The sequence below is a fragment of the Perna viridis genome, chromosome 1, assembly GCF_037379345.1.
Source record: "Perna viridis isolate PV_CMFRI_1.1 ecotype Kerala chromosome 1, ASM3737934v1, whole genome shotgun sequence".
Lineage (NCBI taxonomy): Eukaryota > Metazoa > Mollusca > Bivalvia > Mytilida > Mytilidae > Perna > Perna viridis.
In genome coordinates this window covers 29,981,895-30,004,422 of record NC_142445.1, presented here as the reverse complement: position 1 = coordinate 30,004,422, position 22,528 = coordinate 29,981,895, and the positions used below count along the sequence as shown (strand labels likewise).

The window sequence follows — 22,528 nt, the reverse complement described above, 5'->3', positions numbered from 1 at the left end:
TAGTAATGTAATTGCAGAGGGTTTTAGAATGATTTAAGAATAAGTTATTAAGTATATCAGTTAACTATGCCCTTGTTGTTAATAACTCATTTTACATTAAAAAAAATGGTTTTGCTTATCCTGTGATAATTTGGGACTTATAAAAGAAAACGATGCTCCATATCTGGATTTTTTTCAAAATAATACCTAAAAGTATTTATAAAATACGGACTATTTTTTAGTATGGCCATTTTTCATGATTTTTATGATACGGCTTAAAATTTAGCACATGCGTCAGTTGATGAAGCGACATGACATGGGGTAGTTGACATATTACAGCATTATTTGTTTACATATGTTGTGCTTTATTATCAAGGAGTTTTGAAATTCTTTAAAGGTAAGGTGTTTGATTTTGCCACTTCTCTTGACGAATCGATTGAAGGCGTGAAACGGTAGTTATCTGCTTTATTCAATTCATTTTCCGTATGGATATTCAAAACAACTATTGTGAAAGAATAGTTATCAGTAGTCCCTTATTGACTTTGAATATTGAAATTGACAACCATTTTGCGTTGTCGGTTAAATGCCGCCATTTGTAGTGTCAATTTCGCGTGTCAATTTCATTGAAGGAGAGTTTACAAGAAGACAAAAAATGATAAATATATTTCAGACAGTTTGGAATTGGAATTAAAAGGATGAAACATTGTCTTTTGGAATTAATTTGTTTTGTAAGTAAATGGTCCAATTTTACACATCGATAAATTTTGAAAAAAAAAACGAGTTTAATCATATAATAATAACTTGTTTACAAGACATTATTAACAACATCTGCATTCCCCTACATAATTCGTAAAAGGAGTTTTTTCGTCAGCACGACAGCAGACGATGCATAGCCCTTCCTGTAAGAATGTCGTACTCGTGGCGTTAGAAAAGTAGTGCATTTTATATTATATTAGGATAAATCTTTAAGAGATTTGCGGTAAAGCTGTACGTGTAGCGCGTATTTATTTATAATATTGTTTGCAGTGTCGGCTATTAGTACAAGTTTGTCGGTTGCCATATTAGATAGTTAGAGCATGCTTATTTCGACTGACCCGTTTGAAACATTTTTGCTCTAATTTGAACACTTTAAGTCGGAAATTCCAAAAGACGCACCGTTTCAACCACTACATTGTGTGGAATTTTGCATTATGTAATAAACAAAAAAATTAAAAGGCAAAGAGAGCTGAATGGTTTGAAAGATTTATATGATGAAAATGTTTTATTGCTTAAAAAACAGTATGATATATGAATATTGTAGATTGTATGCACTTTATATGATAAAATATTTGATTTGTAGTGTCCTCGACCCCATAAGAAAAAATGTTCAAATCTGACACATTTTTGTTTGTGTTTTTGTCTTCAAATATTTGTTATTGTAAAGTTGTTTGTCGTATATTAACTTCACACACAGCATTTTGTATCGTTTTAATTCATGGTTAAACACCTATTGTCTCGTGATTCCCCAAATTATCCAAACATGTAGCGGTATTCGTTTCGTGACAGTTTAAAATAGCTAAGGCATTACCTAGTGAGCCAATTTATGAACAAAATACCGGAAATTTTGGTTCAAGTAAACCAAATATAACTATATCTTAACCCCCTAAATATTTCTGAGAAAACAAATTCTACGACGATTTTGGATGGATCAATTATGGTACCATAGACAACTATCATGCTTTAATTCTAGGACAATTATGATTACACAGCTGCGAAAATGTTTTATGATTATTATAATTTCACTATTTATAATACATTTACCCCAGCGTGTATGACCGGTTACGGAGATTATTTTTCTTTTGTGTTTAGACGACCTTATTCAAAATTTATATATTTTTTTCATGTAATGTTTTTTAGCTCACGTTACCCGATGTTGTTTTCCTACTATCTGGATATTATAAATTTGCATTTAGTAAAGATAAGGGTTTTATTACGATTTTGAAAAAAAAGTATTTTGAAATTAGCCCTTCTTGTATATAAACAGGGTCTTTTGAAATGAACTTTTGCCTCCATCCAGCATGAGGTATAAAAATCTCTGAAGAGATATATAATCGTTCAAGTGTCCGTTTATTGTACATGTTTCTTTATCGCATTAAACATTAATAAATAGGAAATAATCGCTACAATTCAAGAACACAATTAAAGCTAATTAAAGCCTTAATAGATCATACACCTTTAGAATATGGAAAACAACCATTACGAAAAAGTTATAATGACATTTTATTAGATGCAGGTCTGTTGTTGCTTTGTTTTTAAAAGATGGATCCAAAATGTTCAATGAAAATCATTTTTGTAACAGTTAATACCGCCGAATCATCATTCTCGAAAACCGCATGGAATATCCTCCTTTCGCCTTTTGCCATTCTATACCGTTGTCACCACTGCCTTTTGTGTGTACGCCGTTCAGGTTGACATCGTCACAATTATTAAACCACCAACCGCCTCCACCACTTGTCATTACTGCACAGTTTTTGTATGTCTATCATTATCTCTATCCATAGTTGTAAATTGCATTCCATTGTGGTAAGAAAACGAATCTCCTGCAATACAAAGTTATCGATTTTTTTTAGAATGTGAAAACGAGTCGATTTTTCTAGTTTGATACATCGCATATAAGTAATATACACGACGACAACAACAAACGATCAGAATGCAACATGATACCATATCACGCTAGTGCAAATGCAAATATAATAACATTTGTATCATACGCGTATAATCCGGTTTCCCTATTTTATCATTCAGGTTATTTCTTGTTTAACAGCTCAAGGATCTGATGGTATAAAGAAAATGAAATGAAATGAAATAATGTATATTTATATAGTTAACTATAACAAATTAAAAAAAAACCGAAATTGGTTAATTGAAAGTGTTAAAATCATTTATTTTAACTGTTATGGTGAATTGAATCATTCTTTTTTTTTGGCGGAAGACGAGACAGAATGCAAGGTTATAAAAATTACTACGAAATGTATGTATTTACTTTTGATTAACGTTTGAATATTTGTAAACTATGATCAAAACTGGTAATACAATACAAAATACAAAAGTATCCCTAGACGGGATTTAGCAGTCTAATACGTCTTATTGGCGTGGTTAAAATATATATAGACTTAGGCCAATATGTTGTGTTGGAATTGTTGGTCAATAAAGGTGAAATTGCGTGAGGTTCGGTCAAATTGGTTTGGTTTTGGTCCTCGGCAAATCATAATGGACCATTACTGAGCAAACATGGGAAACCTTAAGCAATAATACTATAGTATGTCGTATGTTATGGTGAGTTAAATTGAAATGGATCAATATACAGACTTTATAACAGTGTCAAAATACAAACAAATAGAAAAAAATATGAGAAACTTCTGCAAGGTAATAGATTGATAAAAACAGTGTTTTTTTTCTCTCTCTCTTTTAAGTGCGTTATTTTTTTCAAGTTAAACATTTATTTGCATTTTATTGTTCTTATGTATTATCATAGATACTGACATATTTCGAAATGTTCAAGCCATGATTTCTCTTTTGTTAATCATCTATAATATATAGCGTAGCCTTTGCCTGCTGTGCCACTATATTGCCCTATTGTTAATTGATACTGCAAATCTTCATCGTCAATGTGAAACATTTTATATATAGCATACCAAGCTTCTCCTTCCCAACTCCTACGATCGATTCGAAGTTCATATAGTCCACTTGAAGTAAGTCTATGAATCTTTTCATTCCCAAAATGTAAATACTTTGATAAGAAAACGCATACAAACGTGATAAAAAAATCGATTATATCGCCATGCACTGCTATACGGTTTAGCCATACAAGTTTAAATTACAGAAAAAAAAACGTTGGATATTATTGCCACATTCCCATGTACAAGTGAAAGTTGCTTTTACACATGTCAGTACGTTTGAAATGTTATGTTATCAAACACATTATTTAAAGCTACAACACACACCATACAGCGTTAATACACACTATCGTGAGGCAATAAATTCGTACACGAAAAGTGTGACTAACAGCATCGTGATTTATTTTTTCGTTTTTGTCACTTTGCATGTATTGTTTTAGTTACTTTTGTTCTTTGTTGTGTTTGTCTGCTTGCCATGTCTGGTTTTGTCCCTGGATAACATTCTTTTGATTTCCGCTAGAATCTTGGTTTCCTTGATTACTCTTTTTATGTAAACGTAAGTGTTGCAAACAGGGTTTATAATAACCAAAGAAAGTTAAAAAGTATTAAGAAATCTCTGAAGGGTAAAATAAGTAAAACCATTTTTTGATACGGAATGATGACTTTTCTCCTGACTTAGGCTTTCTGATTTATTGATTAGTCAATGAGGTAACCGATTTTTGGACAAGTGTGAAAAGTGATATGATATAACATATGCAGTATGAGAATCACCAGTATGGTAGCTTTTTTAAAAATAGTGCAAGTGAAATAGTGAAACAATAATAACATACACATTAAAAAATGGATTTGTGAATAACCAATTATTACCTAGCCAAAATTCGTCTAAATTTCCAAAACCATCTTTATACTCTTGCCACGTCCTGTTAAAAGCAACTGATCCGTCATTCCTTTGTTGAATAACCTTGAAATAAACATACAACCGCAATGTTGTTATTTTTAAACGCATTGAAATAACACCGACGTACTCATAATAGGACACGAATTGACAAACGTTAACGTTAACGTTTAATTATATGTTTTTATTGAAATACTATTTTTCGTTATTTTTGTTTTCTTGGTTAAAAATAACATAGGACATTTATTTCGAATTAGAAAAAAAATAGTTATATTAATATTTCGGTATGCTGTCACATGATTCAAGAAGTCACTTTTCATTAGCAGCATTAGTTTAAAATACAGGAAATGATAAAAAAAAAATGTAAACAAGAAGCAATCAAAACCTAGAAATAGATATATCTAGATTTGGAAAAAATGATATAATTGCTATCTATGTTAAAACAACAAATTATCCTTATAAAAACGCGTTTAAAGAAACAGACGCCAAGGTTTTTACAATATCTTATCTTTCTAGACAAAATTGCATGAATTTAGAGACTGCTTGTTGGAAAAAGTAAAAAATATCATCCTTTCAGAAATTATTTTTTAACAAGCCTTACCGTCCAGTTACCTCCATCTACATCCATATTACATCTGACTAAAAATGGAGTCGACCCTCTTGCATATATTGTATGTTGACCTGTAGTCCTTGGCCAAATTTCACTACAGTCACGAACCTGACAAACTTCTTTAAAGTTAGAAAGAAATTTACTGATCAGTAATAATGTAAGTAAAAATGAATCTTATTGCGTACACCACATTTGGTACATAATTAACATCATGAAATAAAATTCTATAGAAACTTTAAGAACAACAAGTTACTTTTATTGACGATAAATGATTTACAATTTAAAGAAAGAATATGTTAAAAGGAAATGTAAAAGAAGACATACCTTTGGAGTCTCTTAGCATCACATTGTACATCTGTTCATATTCTGCGGAATCCCATGATGCTAAAATCAATAGAATAAAGTAAAACACATTTCCCATGATGCTTTTATAAAATGAACAAAACCCAGCAAATAAACTTATTGTCAATAATCAAATCAGTTATCCGTCTTATTCTGTCTTTTTTACGAACAAAACAGTAGGGTTTACAATTTTAGAAATATCACAATACTTTGTTGAAATAAACTAACTATCATTATATGTATAACAATGTAGAAATAATCTGTTTTACAAAAAAAAGTAGAACATACAGTTGTCACAGATTGAAAGAATAATTCTTTTTTTTTAGAATAAAGAACACTTCAGTATTCGTCTTTGTGAGAATCATAAAAATTCTGTGATATATTATACACCACAAAAAGCACATATTTTGTTATTTTTTTTTTGTCAAATTGCTTTATAGGTCAATATTATGAATATGTAACTATTCATTACAATCTGCCTGCTCAGAGCAGATAATCCACATCGGAAATTCAACAGTTAGGTCCTATTGTACTTTAGTGTCATTTACAGAGTTATCTCCCTTAATGTTGAATTCTACATTACATTTCAAATATTTTTATCCCATCAGAACAAAGGTGTTAAGAAAATCCACGTATCAATTTCTGTTTTCTAGGCAAAATATCAATAATAAAACCATGTAGGCTTTCCAACATTTTGCATGATGCTTATCTGGCGTGCTATTTAAATTAGAAGTGAAAATAAACGAAAGCAAACAGCAAGAAACAATACAAACTAACGTATCTGTAGCTAATTTTACTTACTATCAAGATATACTACATTTTTTTTTAAAGTTCTGTTTATACATGTGTATACTCTGCAATCATTCAACTATAATATTGTAAGTAGTGCCAAAATATGTAGCGAAAAAAATGATTACATGTATCTGTTATGATGACCGTAGTTTTACATTCAATGTATGCATTTAGAATTATTTGTATTTTGTTATATATAGTAGATTGTTTTGTAGGAAACAAAAAACAAAAAACAAAAACAATAAAAACTTTTGAGAATATGAATTTTTTGAAATACGACGATACAACAATACTAGAATATGGCAAGTCCCTACTGTATTGAAATATAAGTCATTTAGGAACTTCTCCGTCTAAAAATCTGGCAAAATGTGTATAAGGTGTGGCTTATCATAATATGACATAAGGTAGTACAATACAGTTAGGTTATTTCTGAAAATTTGGTCTCATTTTTTTGAAATAAAGCTGTTTTGAGGCAGTCCACACAGAAATTTCTAGTGTTTTGTCATAAACAAAGTACATATTTTTTAAATCCTTGGTGTATGGAGGTTCAAGTCATTTATAAGTAATTTAGTGACTATTCTTATAAAACCCAGTAGCCATGGTAACATACTGAAAAACATATTATTGAGTTTTAGTACAAATCAAGGGTGCCTTTCCAAAACTAGCATCCAAATACTATGTTTTATAAAATATTAGGCACTTAGATACTACAATAGGATAAAAGCATGCATGGAGTTGGTGGAAAAAAGGTAAAAATAATAAGACCCTTTTCGATTCATTCTCTCACAATTTCAGTCCCAAAAGTTCGTGCGAAATAAGGTATATTGAAAATCAGCCATCTGATGCTGAGGAGAGAACCTAATACGGCAGGGGACTGAAACGTTCCGGATACCATTTTTCATTTAAATTTCACCTGTTTACCATAACATATATTACATCTGCCTATGTATAAATGCTTATCTACATTTAAACAATATATCCACCAAATTAAGACTTTTAATGTTAAGTTTCACAAAATTTAACCGGGTTAACTTGGTGTGCGAAACAGTGCGCCTTAATGTAACTGTATAGTGCACCCTAATTATATTTCATTCATGTACGAGTTATGAAATATCATTTCAAAAACTACATAGCATATACGTAACTATGTGCGTTATATAAACCATAAACCTAATTAATGCGTAGTATTTGAATACTCAATTATTTTTGACATTTTTATAACATTTTGAATACTAAATTGGTATCTGAAATCTAAGATATAAAAATATCAAGTTGGTTTGTGATGTAACATCTTTGTTTTAACAAGGTTGAAAATACAGAGGGCATAAATATTCTTCTTGAAATATTTCAGTGTTTTGAACCAACTTATCTCTCCAGATAATAAGCTTAAGATTTCTTACGTGCTAGATATATCAAGTAGAGAGAAAGAAATAAATCAAGACTTGGCTGAAGAAGAGTGCAATTTGTCCATAAAATCAGGAAAAAAATCTACAAAAATGCATAAAAACTCGAACCCTCTCACACATTAAACATACTTTGATGGTCAAAGAAACAACTGCATTCATGTGCAGAAAGGGTAATAATCAGGGAAAAAGATGTCATATTTCTTATGATTTTTACTGTCAAAGACTGCCTGCACTTCTTTGGCGATTTTTCTCTTAACGTCCAATGCTTCTCTATAGGTTTTTATTTCTAAAAAAAATTGTAGTCAATTAAAACTCAAGTGAAGATCGTAACACGACTGTTTAATGATGACATTAGGCATTTTATTTGTGTCATGAAAACTATAAAAAAACATAAATGTTATTTTGATTGGTTAGTAAAGTAAGGATTGTGTTCCATTTTTTGCCCAATTAATCGATTGTGATAAGCGTATTGTTTTTTTGTTTTTTTGTTTTTTGTCTTTTGTTTTTTGTTTTTATTTCGGTTCAGCAAATACCATGCTTTATTTGGCATGTAATATTTTGACTCTATATAGACAGTCTGAGTTTAAAACAAAGATATTGACAAAATTAAAATATATTAAGATAAAGACCTTGTATTAGTATGAGGCCAGGTATATAAATATTAAGTTTTTTTTAGTAATTTGCGTAGTCTGCATGTAGTTCTAGAGAAAAGCATGTAAAACCTTCAGCTCAATCAATATGTTTTTGTCACCACAAAATTAGTTTTAATAAATTAAATTCAATAAACCACTTTGTTTCTTTTAAAACTTTAACAATAAACTTAAACAAAGTGGATAAAATGCCAACTTAAGAAAACAAAATTTTCGATAGCAAGAAAAGTGCTAGATCTAAGGATTATGTTAGTGCTTAGAATACATACCCTATCCCGGTATTTAAAGACTGCTCAAAGATTTGTTTGACTGAAGAGTTAAGTTTCAATCAAATCTGAATGGTTACTTTATTTGAATTAGTAGAAAAATATATGTGGACCGTCAGAAAATATTAAGTGGCGTTTGTTTATATGTATTTATTACTTATCTATTTATTCACTTTTTCAAATCTTAGTGTAAAAAACATGTAGTATCTTGACAATACTTTAATGCAAAGAACATCAGTAGGGTAGCAGTCGTCTTGTATTTTCTTTCAAAGAACAATCGCCGAGTTTCTCATATGAGGTCAATATTGATTTTTAAGCGAAAAAATACTACATTGGGTACAGATATGTTATCATTGTTGAGATGTCTACAACATAATGATAAATGGGTTTAAACTTTTTGAAGTGACAACTTTAGTCCTAAATAATTTTTAAAAGTTTAAGAATTTCAAGAGTAAGAAGGAAAACAAACACGGTTCAAAATAATAAACCAATATACTATAAAGACCTAAATCTTTTAAATTTAACGATGTCAACAACAAAGAAAGAAATAAGTGAAAAGCGTAATAAACTTAAATTTAATGTATGTGCAAACTTACGATTAAAGATTTGTGTTGAATATTTCAATAATTGATCTGGCTGTGTTTCAGAGTTAACCCCTAAACACGAATCTGAAATTAATATTTTACAAATTGATGTTCAATGGAAAAAATGCGGAAATGCAATAGTTTTATTAAATAAATTGATGAAACATTCGCTGTACAGGTATAGTAACCAAATATAACTTTATGACACATAACTGATTTGGGATTATTCTATTGGTTCTGGTCAATAGAAAAGTTAACCATCAACAACTACTGTCAAACACTTACTAAATGTCTTGAAATGGCTGTTTCTTCATCACATTGGGCATGAAAGTTATGCTTATTTAAACTTTGTTTAAACATTATTCCAATGGTATGAACAGGACGTTAGTAGTTAATCTGAAATTTGTTGACCACTGATCTCATTTGTTGGGAATATGATATGCTGAATCAAGTTGTACGCTGTGTCAAAACTTTTTTTAGTTTCTTTGAGATGATAAAACTTATAATAAAATAAAATTCGTATATTTTGTTTGGCATACATGTCATCGATGACCAAAACTACGTTTTAAAAGCTCTTTAGAAAAAAGTTATGTTTAGGTCTATTGAGACAAGATAAATATTCTTGAAAAAGCAATAACAACATACCATGAAGGTCCTTCATGAAAGCGTCAATCGATCTGTTTTCTGATTGATTCAATTTGTCCGCTATGAATAATATATTATACAAAATCTAATTTCACAAATAAGAATCATCACAAAAACAGGTACATCACAATAAATGTTGTAAATGATACGCATATTCGTTTATTAACTTCTTTAACCATTCACTGATATGTCTCCGACTATGAATAAAAAAAGAATAACAATATTTCTATTTACAAGGTATAAAAATATTAAAAATATTAACAATTGTGAATTAAACAAGTAATTAAGAATAAAACAAGTAAATAATTCATAAATGATAAAAACAAACACACATACAAGAAATAATCAAAAAACCTAAGCACAAAACAAAGACAAAGCCATAATCAAAACCAATGAAACTTTTATCGGGCAATGCTAACATACGGTTTTGTGTTTATTTCTTTTGTTTTGATTTTTGTTTTAATTTTATCTTACGCAAAATCACAACACATTACAAATTAGATGTGTATTAATAAGTAACCATGTGTTGGTGTTCAATGTTATGTATATTTACATTTGAAATTATTTCTTTGTTGTATCCCCGCTTGACATAATCCTTATCCATGGGGTAGTTTTTGAAATTGATTTGATTTAAATATTCTTTATAATTTTAATTTTATATATTTTTTTCCTTTTGGTTTTCGTCAATGTTCGAGTCTTTTTTTCATCGGAACCAGTTTGATTTTAGTGCAACCATATATATGTATAGTAATGTTGACGTTTTGAATGTGTTTGTCTGAAAATCAACCATTTAGTGGGTTATTTTTTAAGATGCCAAATTTTGCGACTTGTTCTATGAATAGGGATATTAGTTTTTAGGTCTTTATATTTTGTGTCCATTTACAATATTCATTGGAGAAAAGAACATATTTGGCTTCAAATTTGTGGATCTTTTATTTATCCTTTTTGCACTTTCTACACAGTATAATCAGAATTGTGTTGTATGTTATACATTTAAATCATCTTCAAAAAGAAAAAAAAGTTTTCTACCTTATAATTATGCAGAAATATAACTAGTAAACAATAAACTGCAAAATACAAACTCTGAAAAATGAAACCGAAAAAAAAAAGAACATTTTTCTCTACTTATATATATAATATTCCCTATAATTTAACCAAATTTGCTACTTACATAATAAACATGCGAAATACTACTAATTATACCCTACCTTGTACCAAATCTCCTTCTCCTAAAGTTTGGACGGAAGAAGATTTCACAGTAACAATCAATGTTATTAAAACTACAATGTAATAAACAGTTGTCATATTGAATTGCAAATGGACTTTACGGTTTTAGCTTCACGTGTTCATTCTAAATAATTAATTTATATAAAGATTTCTAGCTAAGAAACAGCTTATCAATGATATCAATTGAGAAAAAACATTTAAAGGAGACATTGTAAGTGATCTCGAGACGCCTTACGGAGGTTACAAATGATAACTTAAAACGGACTCGTATTACGTAAAAAATGAAGTCACGTACGTGTTGTGGGCGTGAAGATGAAGAATGAGTTTGTTTTAGATAATTTCTAGCGATGCAGCACGAAATTGTTTTCCCAAAGAGATAACAAGTCTGCAAAAATGGGAAATACAAGCACACGCAACGACCGATGAAGGTCGATGATCAAAGAAAACATTTAAACTTTGTTAAAAGCTTACAAATCAGTAATGTATGTCTAGAACTATTCAGTGATTAATTTATGTTACAATGGAAATAAGACACAGGGGCTGGATTCATTTACTAAGAATGCATTTCTAAAGCGTCTATAAAAGGTATCCAGATCTAGAAGGACCATTAAAAATATTAACACATAGTTTTGAAATCTAAGTTTAAATTTTAATTTCTGAACTCCTTCTCGTAATTTGTAATAGGGGTATGGCAACAACTATTTTCTTATTTATTATTTTCTTTATTTTTATTTATTATTATTATTATTATTTTTATAAAGAGTATTTACATTTTATTACATTTCATCCTATTACAATCTCCCCATGTTGTCCAGAGAAAACTAATAAGGGGTTTCTTGTAAAAATGACAACCATAATTCACAGAAATAACACACATAATAAGACTTATTTTTTTAACATATACATATAAAGTTTAAATGCATGTTCACTATGTATGCCTAACATTATGGATTTAAAAATCACGTGTTTACACTCAATATAAATGAAGAGCTGCATTATTTCAGCACGGTAAGGGCTATATACCTGTATAACAAACAACGTTTTACAATACACGACATTTAAGGTAAATATACACATATATCTGTAGTTGGGAAAAAAAAACAAGAACATCTAAACTAACCAGTATATGTAATACTGTATTAACATGAAAGTCTATAAATAGTCTATAGAAATTTCCCGTTATGGTTTGTAAATTACCATCAATATAATTGTTTCTTTTTTAAAATATTTAACTTTAATTTCAGCTATTATCTCTACCAATTTAGAAACGCAAACTGATCGAGCTGAACTCGTAATTTCTAAATTGTCCATTTATTCAAATAAATGAAAAGATCGAATTCCATTTTTTTCTCTCCTTGTGCATTTATTCTAAATAAAATGTCCTTTTTATGCAGATATCGAATTAAAATTCCTTAATTCTGACATAAATTTTGAATTTATTCGTCGTGTCATAGTTTTCCATTACTTTTTCGTCTTCCTCTAACTTGACCTTTTATGAGCAACTCGGAGGGTGTGTCTAGAAAAGCAGAGGACGCTTACCGTACCGGTACATTTGGTCCTTGCTCTCAGAGTTAAAGTGGAGTCCGAGTTGCTCATTTGCTTTTGTTACTTTGTATGTATGATTTTTGTTACTTTTGTTCTTTGTTGTGCATGTCTGTTTTCCAGGTTTGGTCTTTGTTCCTGGGTGGCTCTCTTTTGATTTTCGCTATAACCTTGGTTCCCTTGATTACTCTTCAATAATTATTTTGATTTCCTACAATTGAAAAAAAAAACATGTCAGACATATCTTCTTAATTATTATGCAAAAAATTTTATTGAAATTGTTTTATCTTATTTTTCTATGGGCTTCTTTTTTTAAGATTTAACCATATTTCTATCCAATGAAAGAAACCAATACCGAACATATTTTCACACTTTAATTGACACTTTGGTTTAACATCTTTACGAAACATTCTTTGACTTACTTCAACCTCAACTTCCTTGGTTTAATCACTAGGTCCTTATTAATCATTACTTCCTACTTTGAATTCATTCTTATATTACCTTTTTCAATTTGTTGTGGATTCCGTACGTGTGTATGATTTTATTTTTCAATGCATTTTTAAACACTCATGGAATAGCATTTCAAACCTTTGATTATTCGGAAATGCAGTTTCTTTTATCGATTAAATTATGATAAATCACGTGAAATGTTTTGAAATTATTTTAATTATTATCCCAAATATCACACAGACCTATCATTCTGCTCTTTAAAAAAATGACACCATCATTAACGATTTATATTGACATTTTATACTTCTATTTTAAAATAGCCTTTGTTTTAGGACATCCTCTTAATTTCGGATCCAGTTGTAATAAATACAAAGTTCGGCCATATTTTACTTTGGATGATCAATTATGTACTTTAATGTCCTGGTTTATTTAGTAACAGTAGAGAAGAAATAATACTCTCCTGATGGGATTTTGTTAGACACACGGGCTTTCCATACGTTTTTTCTGGATAAACTGTTTATTTTATAACATCAATATCAGTAGATTTTTAGATCTTTTGCGTATGAATGTTCGTATAGAAGGTTGACAACTTACTTATCATGGTTGTGTCGTGGATTTATGTATTTATGTACATGTATTTTCAAAGATTTTTCTTAGTCTAAGTCGCTTTATATCTGAGCATTAAAATATGCTCCAAGAAAAATTTGGTGATATGTAGACGAAACTTGTAACAAAGGTTTACAACAAAATATTCGAAATGACAGACAAAACATGCAGCCAATAGTCAACATGTAGAGTTAAAAAGGCAAATCCATATTACAACCAGCAATATGACGACAACAGGAAAGTTGGACATTTATAATGACTTGCTTGAAGCATTTATGATAGAATTGGTTGAATTGGGTTTTATAGCGCCCATATCATATCGCTTCCATTACAATTTACTTTTACCGGTATATTGCAATATCAGCAGGCAGCAGCACATTTCTACCACCGGGGAAAATAGGAAAAAATGGTAGTCAAAACAGTTCAGAACTGGAAGATATATAGATGATATAAGATAAATCCCTCTTTTTTGTTATATTTTTCTCATAAACTAATATTTCTTCGTGGATGTTTTATCTGTAGTCACTGAAATATTTTTCTGTGCAAAATATTAACAAAAAACAATATACTTATAATTATAATTTCCAACATGGCTACTGAAAAGAACATGTAAAGTACGAAGGTGAATTATGTACAGATGACAATGACATAAAGGAAAAATATGTAGCGTTTATTTATTCAGAAAAGCAATTAGAAATACGCGTACTGATACATGTATCAGTATCTTCGAATCATCATTCTAGAGTACTTCAAGGAATATGATCCTTTGGCTTTTGTCCATTCAATACCTTTTTCACCACTGTTGGTAGAGTAAATTTCATTTAATTGTACCACCAACCACCATCGCCATGAGCGGAGGTACATTTCGAACTGCTTAAGTCGTCATCCCTGTCTTTCGTTGAGAATTTCATATCGCGGTGGATTTCCATTGAGTCATCTAAATAATATAATATGTTAATTATGAAATTATGAAAATAAACCATAATTCAATAAGCAATTTAAAAAAAACAAATACATGTATCTACATTTGTCAAATACCATTAAAAAAAAGTGCATGTAGTTATTTCAATTTATAAGACCCCTAAAACAAACTATTTTGTCCTATATTAACTTAGTGTAATTTATATCATAATATTTATGCAATGCCTCTTTATTGCTACTGGTTGATTAACAGGAGATACATATTATCGCATTATTATAAAAAAAAAAAAAAAAAAGACTTTTTAAGACCTTACCTGCTTTACTATATATTTGTAATCTTCGACCTCATTTTGTTCCAGATGACAAAATGTTTCTCTTCAGACAAGAGTTGTGCTTTCCAGTAAGTAGTGTGAACATTGAATAATTTATTCTTTTTAAATTTTTACCTGCGTTTCCACTGTATTGTCCTATAGTAAGTTTATACGCTGAATCTTCATCTCCCACGCTGAACAACTTATACCGGCATACCATAATTGACCTTCCCAGCTTTTGATGTTAACATGTAATTCATATCTACCACTTGTTGTTAGTCTGTGAAGTTTGTCGTTTCCTGTAATACATCCCTCTAATATTAATTAAGGTAACTTGGAATAGTAATTAGTAAGGGAACCAAGCTTATAGCGGTAATCAAAAGAATGTAATCCAGGGACAAAGACCAGACATGGAAAACAGACACACACAACAAAAAACATAAAGTAAATAAAATCATACATACAAAGTAACAAAAGCTAATGAGCAACTCGGACTCCACTCTAAATCTGGGAGCATGGACCAGGTGCAAGGGTAGGGTAGGCATCCTCTGCTTTTCTAGAAACACCCGCCGAGTTGCTCATAATAAGTCAAGTCCGGTGTAGACAAATGAGGAAAGGAAAACTATGACCCGTTGAATAAATCATGGTGCAGATGGATGCACCTCAACGATCCACGAGTTCATGATGACGACCATAAAGGTACCAGTATCGTATTGCATATCCCTGAGCAGGTGTACGTCAAAACATGGATGCTATAAAAATATAGTGCATTTTCTTTTTGCCTCTCTACAAACTAATATTTTGCCAAAAGATATGAACAATGACTTATAAAATAGAGCAAACATCACACTGTAAGATGAAGAACTTTTTTAAAAGAAAATCTAACATAATATCATAAAAATGTTCCACTGAAAAGGTTGGTTTGGTGAGTGCAAAACGAAAGTGAAAGTAGGGACAATGGCTATTTATAGTTCGAGACTACTTTTCTGTCCGATCTTCGTGGACTAACCCTATTTTCTTTGCGGGAAATTATTTTTTCACATATCCTTAGAAATGCTACATAAGTGAAAGTTTTATTGAATCAATTTACATATTTTTTAAAAAATCCTAAAAATATGCACTTCACTATAGAAGTCTATGGGAAAATTAATACGATACTGAGACCTAAAACGTCTGTAGAGATGACTTCAATCTTCTAGTAACATAACCATATTCCAGAAGCCTATTTGTTAGAGTTCTAGCGCGATACAAAAAGTCTGCGTAGTTTCGGCAAGCTCTGGCATAACATATGAGTTGTGATATGAACACTACATACGCAGGTGCCGAAGGGATCTTGCCACAGATGAAAGTAAAGTTGACAATTCTGAATGAAAAGTCATCACGTTTGTCGTAAAGTTTGGTCAATAGTTTTCCTTTACCATCGATTTCTAAGTGTAGGTCAAGATATGAGGCTGACTTCACAGTGTCTGTAGTATCCTTTATCTCAAGTTCTTTTGGGTAGATGTGATGTATAAAATTCCCGAAATTAGGATTGTTTAAAAATAAAACGTCATCTATATAGCGGAAACTGAGATTGAAAGATCTAGCCAAACGATATTCTTTCTTTCTGATCAGATCGGCTATAAAGTCAGCCTCGTAAGAGTGGCGGAATAGGTCAGCAAGTAAAGGAGCACAATTTGTTCCCATTGGAATGCCGACCGTTTGTTGAAAAACACGTCCACCACACTGGACATATGTTGTCGATTAAACATTCCAGCATTTTGTAAACATCTTCCTCTGTATATTTGGAAGATGATTGGGAATTATTTCTTACAAAGTATGAGGAATCTCTACCACGAACTATATATTTGTATCTAGGTGTACCATCTTTTTTTGCAAAAACTACGATGTATGATGTTTTTTAAGTCGGGACTTTAACTGAGTATGGGGAATAGAAGAATACAGTGTTGAAAAATCATAGGTTTTAATGCTATTATATTCAGATAATAGTCTTGAACTGATTGTCTCCAAAAGTTTGCAATATTTCTGTAAATGATAAATTTTTGGCCCATAATTTCACTTTCAAATGCCCGTACCAAGTCATGAACATAGTGGTTATATTGCAATTCATTTGGTTTTGTCTGTTCAGTTTTTTATTTAATATGTCTCTCGCTTTGTTATTATTAGTTCGGAAGTTTTATTATTGCCTTTTGTTGCTTCTGTCTGCATATAAGGCTTCATAGTGGTAACAATTGTTTAGGGTATTGAGCATTATTATACGATCTTATAATCCTAATAAAAATTATAATTAAGTGAATTATATACCTAACCAAAAGTCTCCTTCAATGTTTCCGAATCCGTCTTTATACTCCTGCCATGTTCTTTTAAAATCAACAGATCCGTTTTGTCTTCGTTGAATTACCTAAAATGGATTGAACAGAATGGGTCAATCAAATTGCAAAGTTTGGTCATACTAATTGTTATATAATAAATCAGGAGATAATGTTAATCTCATTCCAATCCAAAATCGCAAATTAAAAACAATCAGTAAACTTGAATAAGAAGCCTGAGGTACAAACGGGGGAGAGGGATTTCAGAAGAGCACCACACGAACAACATTTCAATCACACATTTTAAAACATCCCAAAAATATACAAAGAAAAACGATAACATCAAATGCTTCGCAAGGTTGATCAGTTTTTTTTTCTACTTAAAAGACACTTGCCATGCTTCACGTTAAAAATATAGTCTGCATATTTATAAAGCTTTGAGGTCATTTGGAATGGTTACTCACTTTGATATATTTATAATGAAATGAATATCTTGAACAAAATGAAGTGATGTGATGAATTTCTAAATAAATTGTCTACATATACAGAAGTATACAGCTTTTTTTCCTAAAGACAAAACACATTAAACAACGCGTAGCTTTGACTATTCAAACCGCTTCCTTCTAGATCAGGTACGCCAAACTATTTAATAAAAAAGACAACCGTTTACTTATCCTATCTCACCCCTTTCAGCTATCGTCTTTTTTCTTAACAAAATGTACAAATGTATAGGTGCGGTGTTTGATAAATGTTGGCTAACTCACAGTTAGTGTGTGCTATTGTTGATATTAAAACTAACGGAATATGTATGCAAGCATACAAGTATTTAAAGAGTAATCAAGGAAAACAAGGTTCTTGCGGTAATCAAAAGAATGTAACCCAGGGAAAAAGATCAGACATGGAAAACAGACATAAACCAAAACAGATAAACATATAACAAAGAACATAAAGTAACTAAAATAATACGTACAAAGTAACAAAAGTAACTGAGCAACTCGGACTCCGCTAAAAACTTGGAGCATGGACCAGGTGCACCGGTGGGGTAAGCGTTCTCTACTTTTCTACAAACACCCGCCGAATTTAATTGTCGTTCACACAAAAGAATAAAAACTACACTATGATATATTGCAATATAAACATATTCATACCGTCCACTTACCTCCCTCTTCATTCATAACATACACAACATGGAAAGGTGTCATACTTTTAATATAAATGTCATTTACGCCTGTTGTTCGTGGTTCAACCTCACTGCGGTCATGCACAATACACAAGTCTGCAAAATAACAGTACACACACACACACACACACACACACACACACACACATAACACACACGAACAAGCTACAAGGTTTTTACTTCTCACAAAGTCAAAGTCAAGCATTTCCTGCAGCATAAGTACTTAGCAAAATATATAATATTTTTTATTTAAAACCTTCTGATTAAAATTAATATTACACGTATTATATAAGGGAAAGCTTCAATATTGAGTTAAAAAGTAAACACGGGAATAAAACTATGAATTTCCAAAGCAAACTACAAAGTACACCAGCTCTCATTTGAATCTTTAGTTGCATACCTCTTGAGTCTTTCAGCATTAGATTATAAATTTGATCATATTCCTCAGGGCTCCATGTTGCTAAATATACAATAAGAGAAAAGGCGTGATAAAACTTATATCAAACCACAAAATAAGTTATTCAATTAATTTTAGCATCTTTTTCTAAATCACAGCTGATTGTTATATAACCCAAAGTAAATTGAGTAATTATCATACAAAAACTGAAAGTTAATTAGAGAAACACAAAGACGTCCGTGGACTACAAAAAATAAGGTGAAAAAAATGTCATTTTTTTTAACAAAGTTGACATTCACAACATTATGTAGGTTCTTTAGAAATTAAGAGAGCGATTTATTTTTATCTAGGCCCAGTATTTCAAAAATCTATCCACTACATTTATTCAGTGAATAGTTTGCATAGATTTCAGTGGACTTATTCAGAGGATTACTTTTGTCCAGAGGATAAATATTTTGTGCAACCGGGCTATAACACTTACCCGCAAGTGTTGCCTAAACTTCTTCAGCTACTTGTCTCCTCATATCCATTGCCTTTCAGTATATCGTTATTCCTACAAAACGGATTTTTTTTTAATAAAATATGTAAGAATAATTTGGTTAATAATATAAGAGTAATATGACATCCCACTACTATTCATATTAACCAAAATGAATATAAAAAGATAGAACCTTAAGTAGCAGTCTAATGATATATAATTTGATTTCGGATAAATCTGTGACTGCTATTACACACACACTTTTTTGTTAAGTTATAATGTTGTTGTTGTTGTTGTTGTTGTTTTTTGTTTGGTAAATTATACGAAAACAATGCTAAAACCAAATAGTTGTTAGTAAAAGCAATTGGTGGGAAAGAAAAAAAAAACCTATTTGTACCAAGAAGCGATCGAATTCTGTTTGTATGGTACTGTTTGCGTTTTTCCCCACCTACATTTGTATTCTCTATACTTTAACGTGTATGCATGTATTAAAAAGTTTCAACCGTTAACATATTGAAAGAAAACAGTTTAATTGTGAAGGCCTTTGTTATTACAAAGAAAGATGTTCATCAAATATTGTCACAATTTAAAAAAAAAATTAAATCCATGGAAAATATTGCCAAGTTTATTTTATCATTTAAATTCACACCAGACGACAGGTGAATTATATTGACTCTCGGTTTAATACCGACCTTGTTTCAAGGCAGATTTCTTGATATCGAGCACGAGGGACGAAAAACAGTCAAGGACAAATAACAAGAGCTATATAAAACAAATCATGCCTTAAACTTTTTATCTCAATTGTATCCCAGTAATGTAATATTTACCAATTTTCCTATGTTGAACAAAAGTCGTAAACGACAAGTGGATACATTTTGTGGTCTATTATGTCGATTCCTTTTGTGGCTGTTGCATTTGTAAACATCTTCCTCTGTATATTTGGAAGATGATTGGGAATTATTTCTTACAAAGTATGAGGAATCTCTACCACCAACTATATATTTGTATCTAGGTGTACCATCTTTTTTTGGAAAAACTACGATGTATGATGTTTTTTAAGTCGGGACTTTAACTGAGTATGGGGAATAGAAGAATACAGTGTTGAAAAATCATAGGTTTTAATGCTATTATATTCAGATAATAGTCTTGAACTGATTGTCTCCAAAAGTTTGCAATATTTCTGTAAATGATAAATTTTTGGCCCATAATTTCACTTTCAAATGCCCGTACCAAGTCATGAACATAGTGGTTATATTGCAATTCATTTGGTTTTATCTGTTCAGTTTTTTATTTAATATGTCTCTCGCTTTGTTATTATTAGTTCGGAAGTTTTATTATTGCCTTTTGTTGCTTCTGTCTGCATATAAGGCTTCATAGTGGTAACAATTGTTTAGGGTATTGAGCATTATTATACGATCTTATAATCCTAATAAAAATTATAATTAAGTGAATTATATACCTAACCAAAAGTCTCCTTCAAGGTTTCCGAATCCGTCTTTATACTCCTGCCATGTTCTTTTAAAATCAACAGATCCGTCTTGTCTTCGTTGAATTACCTAAAATGGATTGAACAGAATGGGTCAATCAAATTGCAAAGTTTGGTCATACTAATTGTTATATAATAAATCAGGAGATAATGTTAATCTCATTCCAATCCAAAATCGCAAATTAAAAACAATCAGTAAACTTGAATAAGAAGCCTGAGGTACAAACGGGGGAGAGGGATTTCAGAAGAGCACCACACAAACAACATTTCAATCACACATTTTAAAACATCCCAAAAATATAGAAAGAAAAACAATAACATCAAATGCTTCGCAAGGTTGATCAGTTTTTTTTTCTACTTAAAAGACACTTGCCATGCTTCACGTTAAAAATATAGTTTGCATATTTATAAAGCTTTGAGGTCATTTAGAATGGTTACTCACTTTGATATATTTATAATGAAATGAATATCTTGAACAAAATGAAGTGATGTGATGAATTTCTAAATAAATTGTCTACATATACAGAAGTATACAGCTTTTTTTCCTAAAGACAAAACACATTAAACAACGCGTAGCTTTGACTATTCAAACCGCTTCCTTCTAGATCAGGTACGCCAAACTATTTAATAAAAAAGACAACCGTTTACTTATCCTATCTCACCCCTTTCAGCTATCGTCTTTTTTCTTAACAAAATGTACAAATGTATAGGTGCGGTGTTTGATAAATGTTGGCTAACTCACAGTTAGTGTGTGCTATTGTTGATATTAAAACTAACGGAATATGTATGCAAGCATACAAGTATTTAAAGAGTAATCAAGGAAACCAAGGTTCTTGCGGTAATCAAAAGAATGTAACCCAGGGAAAAAGATCAGACATGGAAAACAGACATAAACCAAAACAGATAAACATATAACAAAGAACATAAAGTAACTAAAATAATACGTACAAAGTAACAAAAGTAACTGAGCAACTCGGACTCCGCTAAAAACTTGGAGCATGGACCAGGTGCACCGGTGGGGTAAGCGTTCTCTACTTTTCTACAAACACCCGCCGAATTTAATTGTCGTTCACACTTAAGAATAAAAACTACACTATGATATATTGCAATATAAACATATTCATACCGTCCACTTACCTCCCTCTTCATTCATAACATACACAACATGGAAAGGTGTCATACTTTTAATATAAATGTCATTTACGCCTGTTGTTCGTGGTTCAACCTCACTGCGGTCATGCACAATACACAAGTCTGCAAAATAACAGTACACACACACACACATAACACACACGAACAAGCTACAAGGTTTTTACTTCTCACAAAGTCAAAGTCAAGCATTTCCTGCAGCATAAGTACTTAGCAAAATATATAATATTTTTTTATTTAAAACCTTCTGATTAAAATTAATATTACACGTATTATATAAGGGAAAGCTTCAATATTGAGTTAAAAAGTAAACACGGGAATAAAACTATGAATTTCCAAAGCAAACTACAAAGTACACCAGCTCTCATTTGAATCTTTAGTTGCATACCTCTTGAGTCTTTCAGCATTAGATTATAAATTTGATCATATTCCTCAGGGCTCCATGTTGCTAAATATACAATAAGAGAAAAGGCGTGATAAAACTTATATCAAACCACAAAATAAGTTATTCAATTAGTTTAAGCATCTTTTTCTAAATCACAGCTGATTGTTATATAACCCAAAGTAAATTGAGTAATTATCATACAAAAACTGAAAGTTAATTAGAGAAACACAAAGACGTCCGTGGACTACAAAAAATAAGGTGA

The 22,528-nt window shown here is 30.8% G+C and overlaps 2 protein-coding genes across 5 annotated transcripts; both read right to left on the bottom strand.

Moving 5' to 3' along the window:
• Positions 1-1,985: 1,985 nt before the first annotated feature.
• LOC148628280 (ficolin-1-like) lies at positions 1,986-11,204 on the bottom strand. Of its 4 annotated transcripts, XM_088585456.1 has the most exons (7): positions 11,034-11,169; positions 9,193-9,264; positions 7,810-7,966; positions 5,465-5,524; positions 5,132-5,259; positions 4,503-4,596; positions 2,050-2,558 (listed from the first exon to the last, which is right to left on the bottom strand). In XM_088585456.1, the coding sequence occupies exons 3-7, from the start codon at positions 7,874-7,876 to the stop codon at positions 2,476-2,478; spliced, it is 432 nt and encodes a 143-aa protein (XP_088441582.1). In that variant the 5' UTR covers positions 7,877-7,966; positions 9,193-9,264; positions 11,034-11,169; the 3' UTR covers positions 2,050-2,475. The 4 variants fall into 4 exon arrangements, 2 of the variants coding, with proteins under 2 accessions (XP_088441582.1, XP_088441573.1); XR_015922550.1 differs by lacking the exons at positions 7,810-7,966; positions 9,193-9,264 and adding an exon at positions 3,571-3,724 and having other exon boundaries at positions 1,986-2,558; positions 11,034-11,204; XR_015922549.1 differs by lacking the exons at positions 7,810-7,966; positions 9,193-9,264 and adding an exon at positions 3,654-3,724 and having other exon boundaries at positions 1,994-2,558; positions 11,034-11,204.
• Positions 11,205-14,318: 3,114 nt separating this feature from the next.
• On the bottom strand, positions 14,319-21,945 carry LOC148628279 (ficolin-3-like). Its single transcript, XM_088564714.1, has 4 exons — positions 21,859-21,945; positions 20,706-20,802; positions 15,018-15,181; positions 14,319-14,587 (listed from the first exon to the last, which is right to left on the bottom strand). Exons 1-3 carry the CDS (start codon positions 21,910-21,912, stop codon positions 15,039-15,041), a joined length of 294 nt encoding a protein of 97 aa, XP_088420840.1. The 5' UTR covers positions 21,913-21,945; the 3' UTR covers positions 14,319-14,587; positions 15,018-15,038.
• Positions 21,946-22,528: the final 583 nt, after the last annotated feature.

Excerpts from the sequence above, each read along its gene's own strand:
- LOC148628280 (XM_088585447.1), bottom strand. The coding sequence starts at position 11,130 with ATGACAACTGTTTATTACATTGTAGTTTTAATAACATTGATTGTTACT. Across the intron at positions 5,525-11,033 it reads AGAAGGAGATTTGGTACAAG|CATCATGGGATTCCGCAGAA; the intron begins GTAGGGTATAAT and ends TATTGATTTTAG. Across the intron at positions 2,559-4,502 it reads TTTAGACGAATTTTGGCTAG|GAGATTCGTTTTCTTACCAC; the intron begins GTAATAATTGGT and ends TTTGTATTGCAG.
- LOC148628279 (XM_088564714.1), bottom strand. The coding sequence starts at position 21,912 with ATGACACCTTTCCATGTTGTGTATGTTATGAATGAAGAGGGAGGTAAG. Across the intron at positions 20,803-21,858 it reads AAGAGGGAGGTAAGTGGACG|GTAATTCAACGAAGACAAGA; the intron begins GTATGAATATGT and ends AATCCATTTTAG. Across the intron at positions 15,182-20,705 it reads TGAAGGAGACTTTTGGTTAG|GAAACGACAAACTTCACAGA; the intron begins GTATATAATTCA and ends GATGTATTACAG.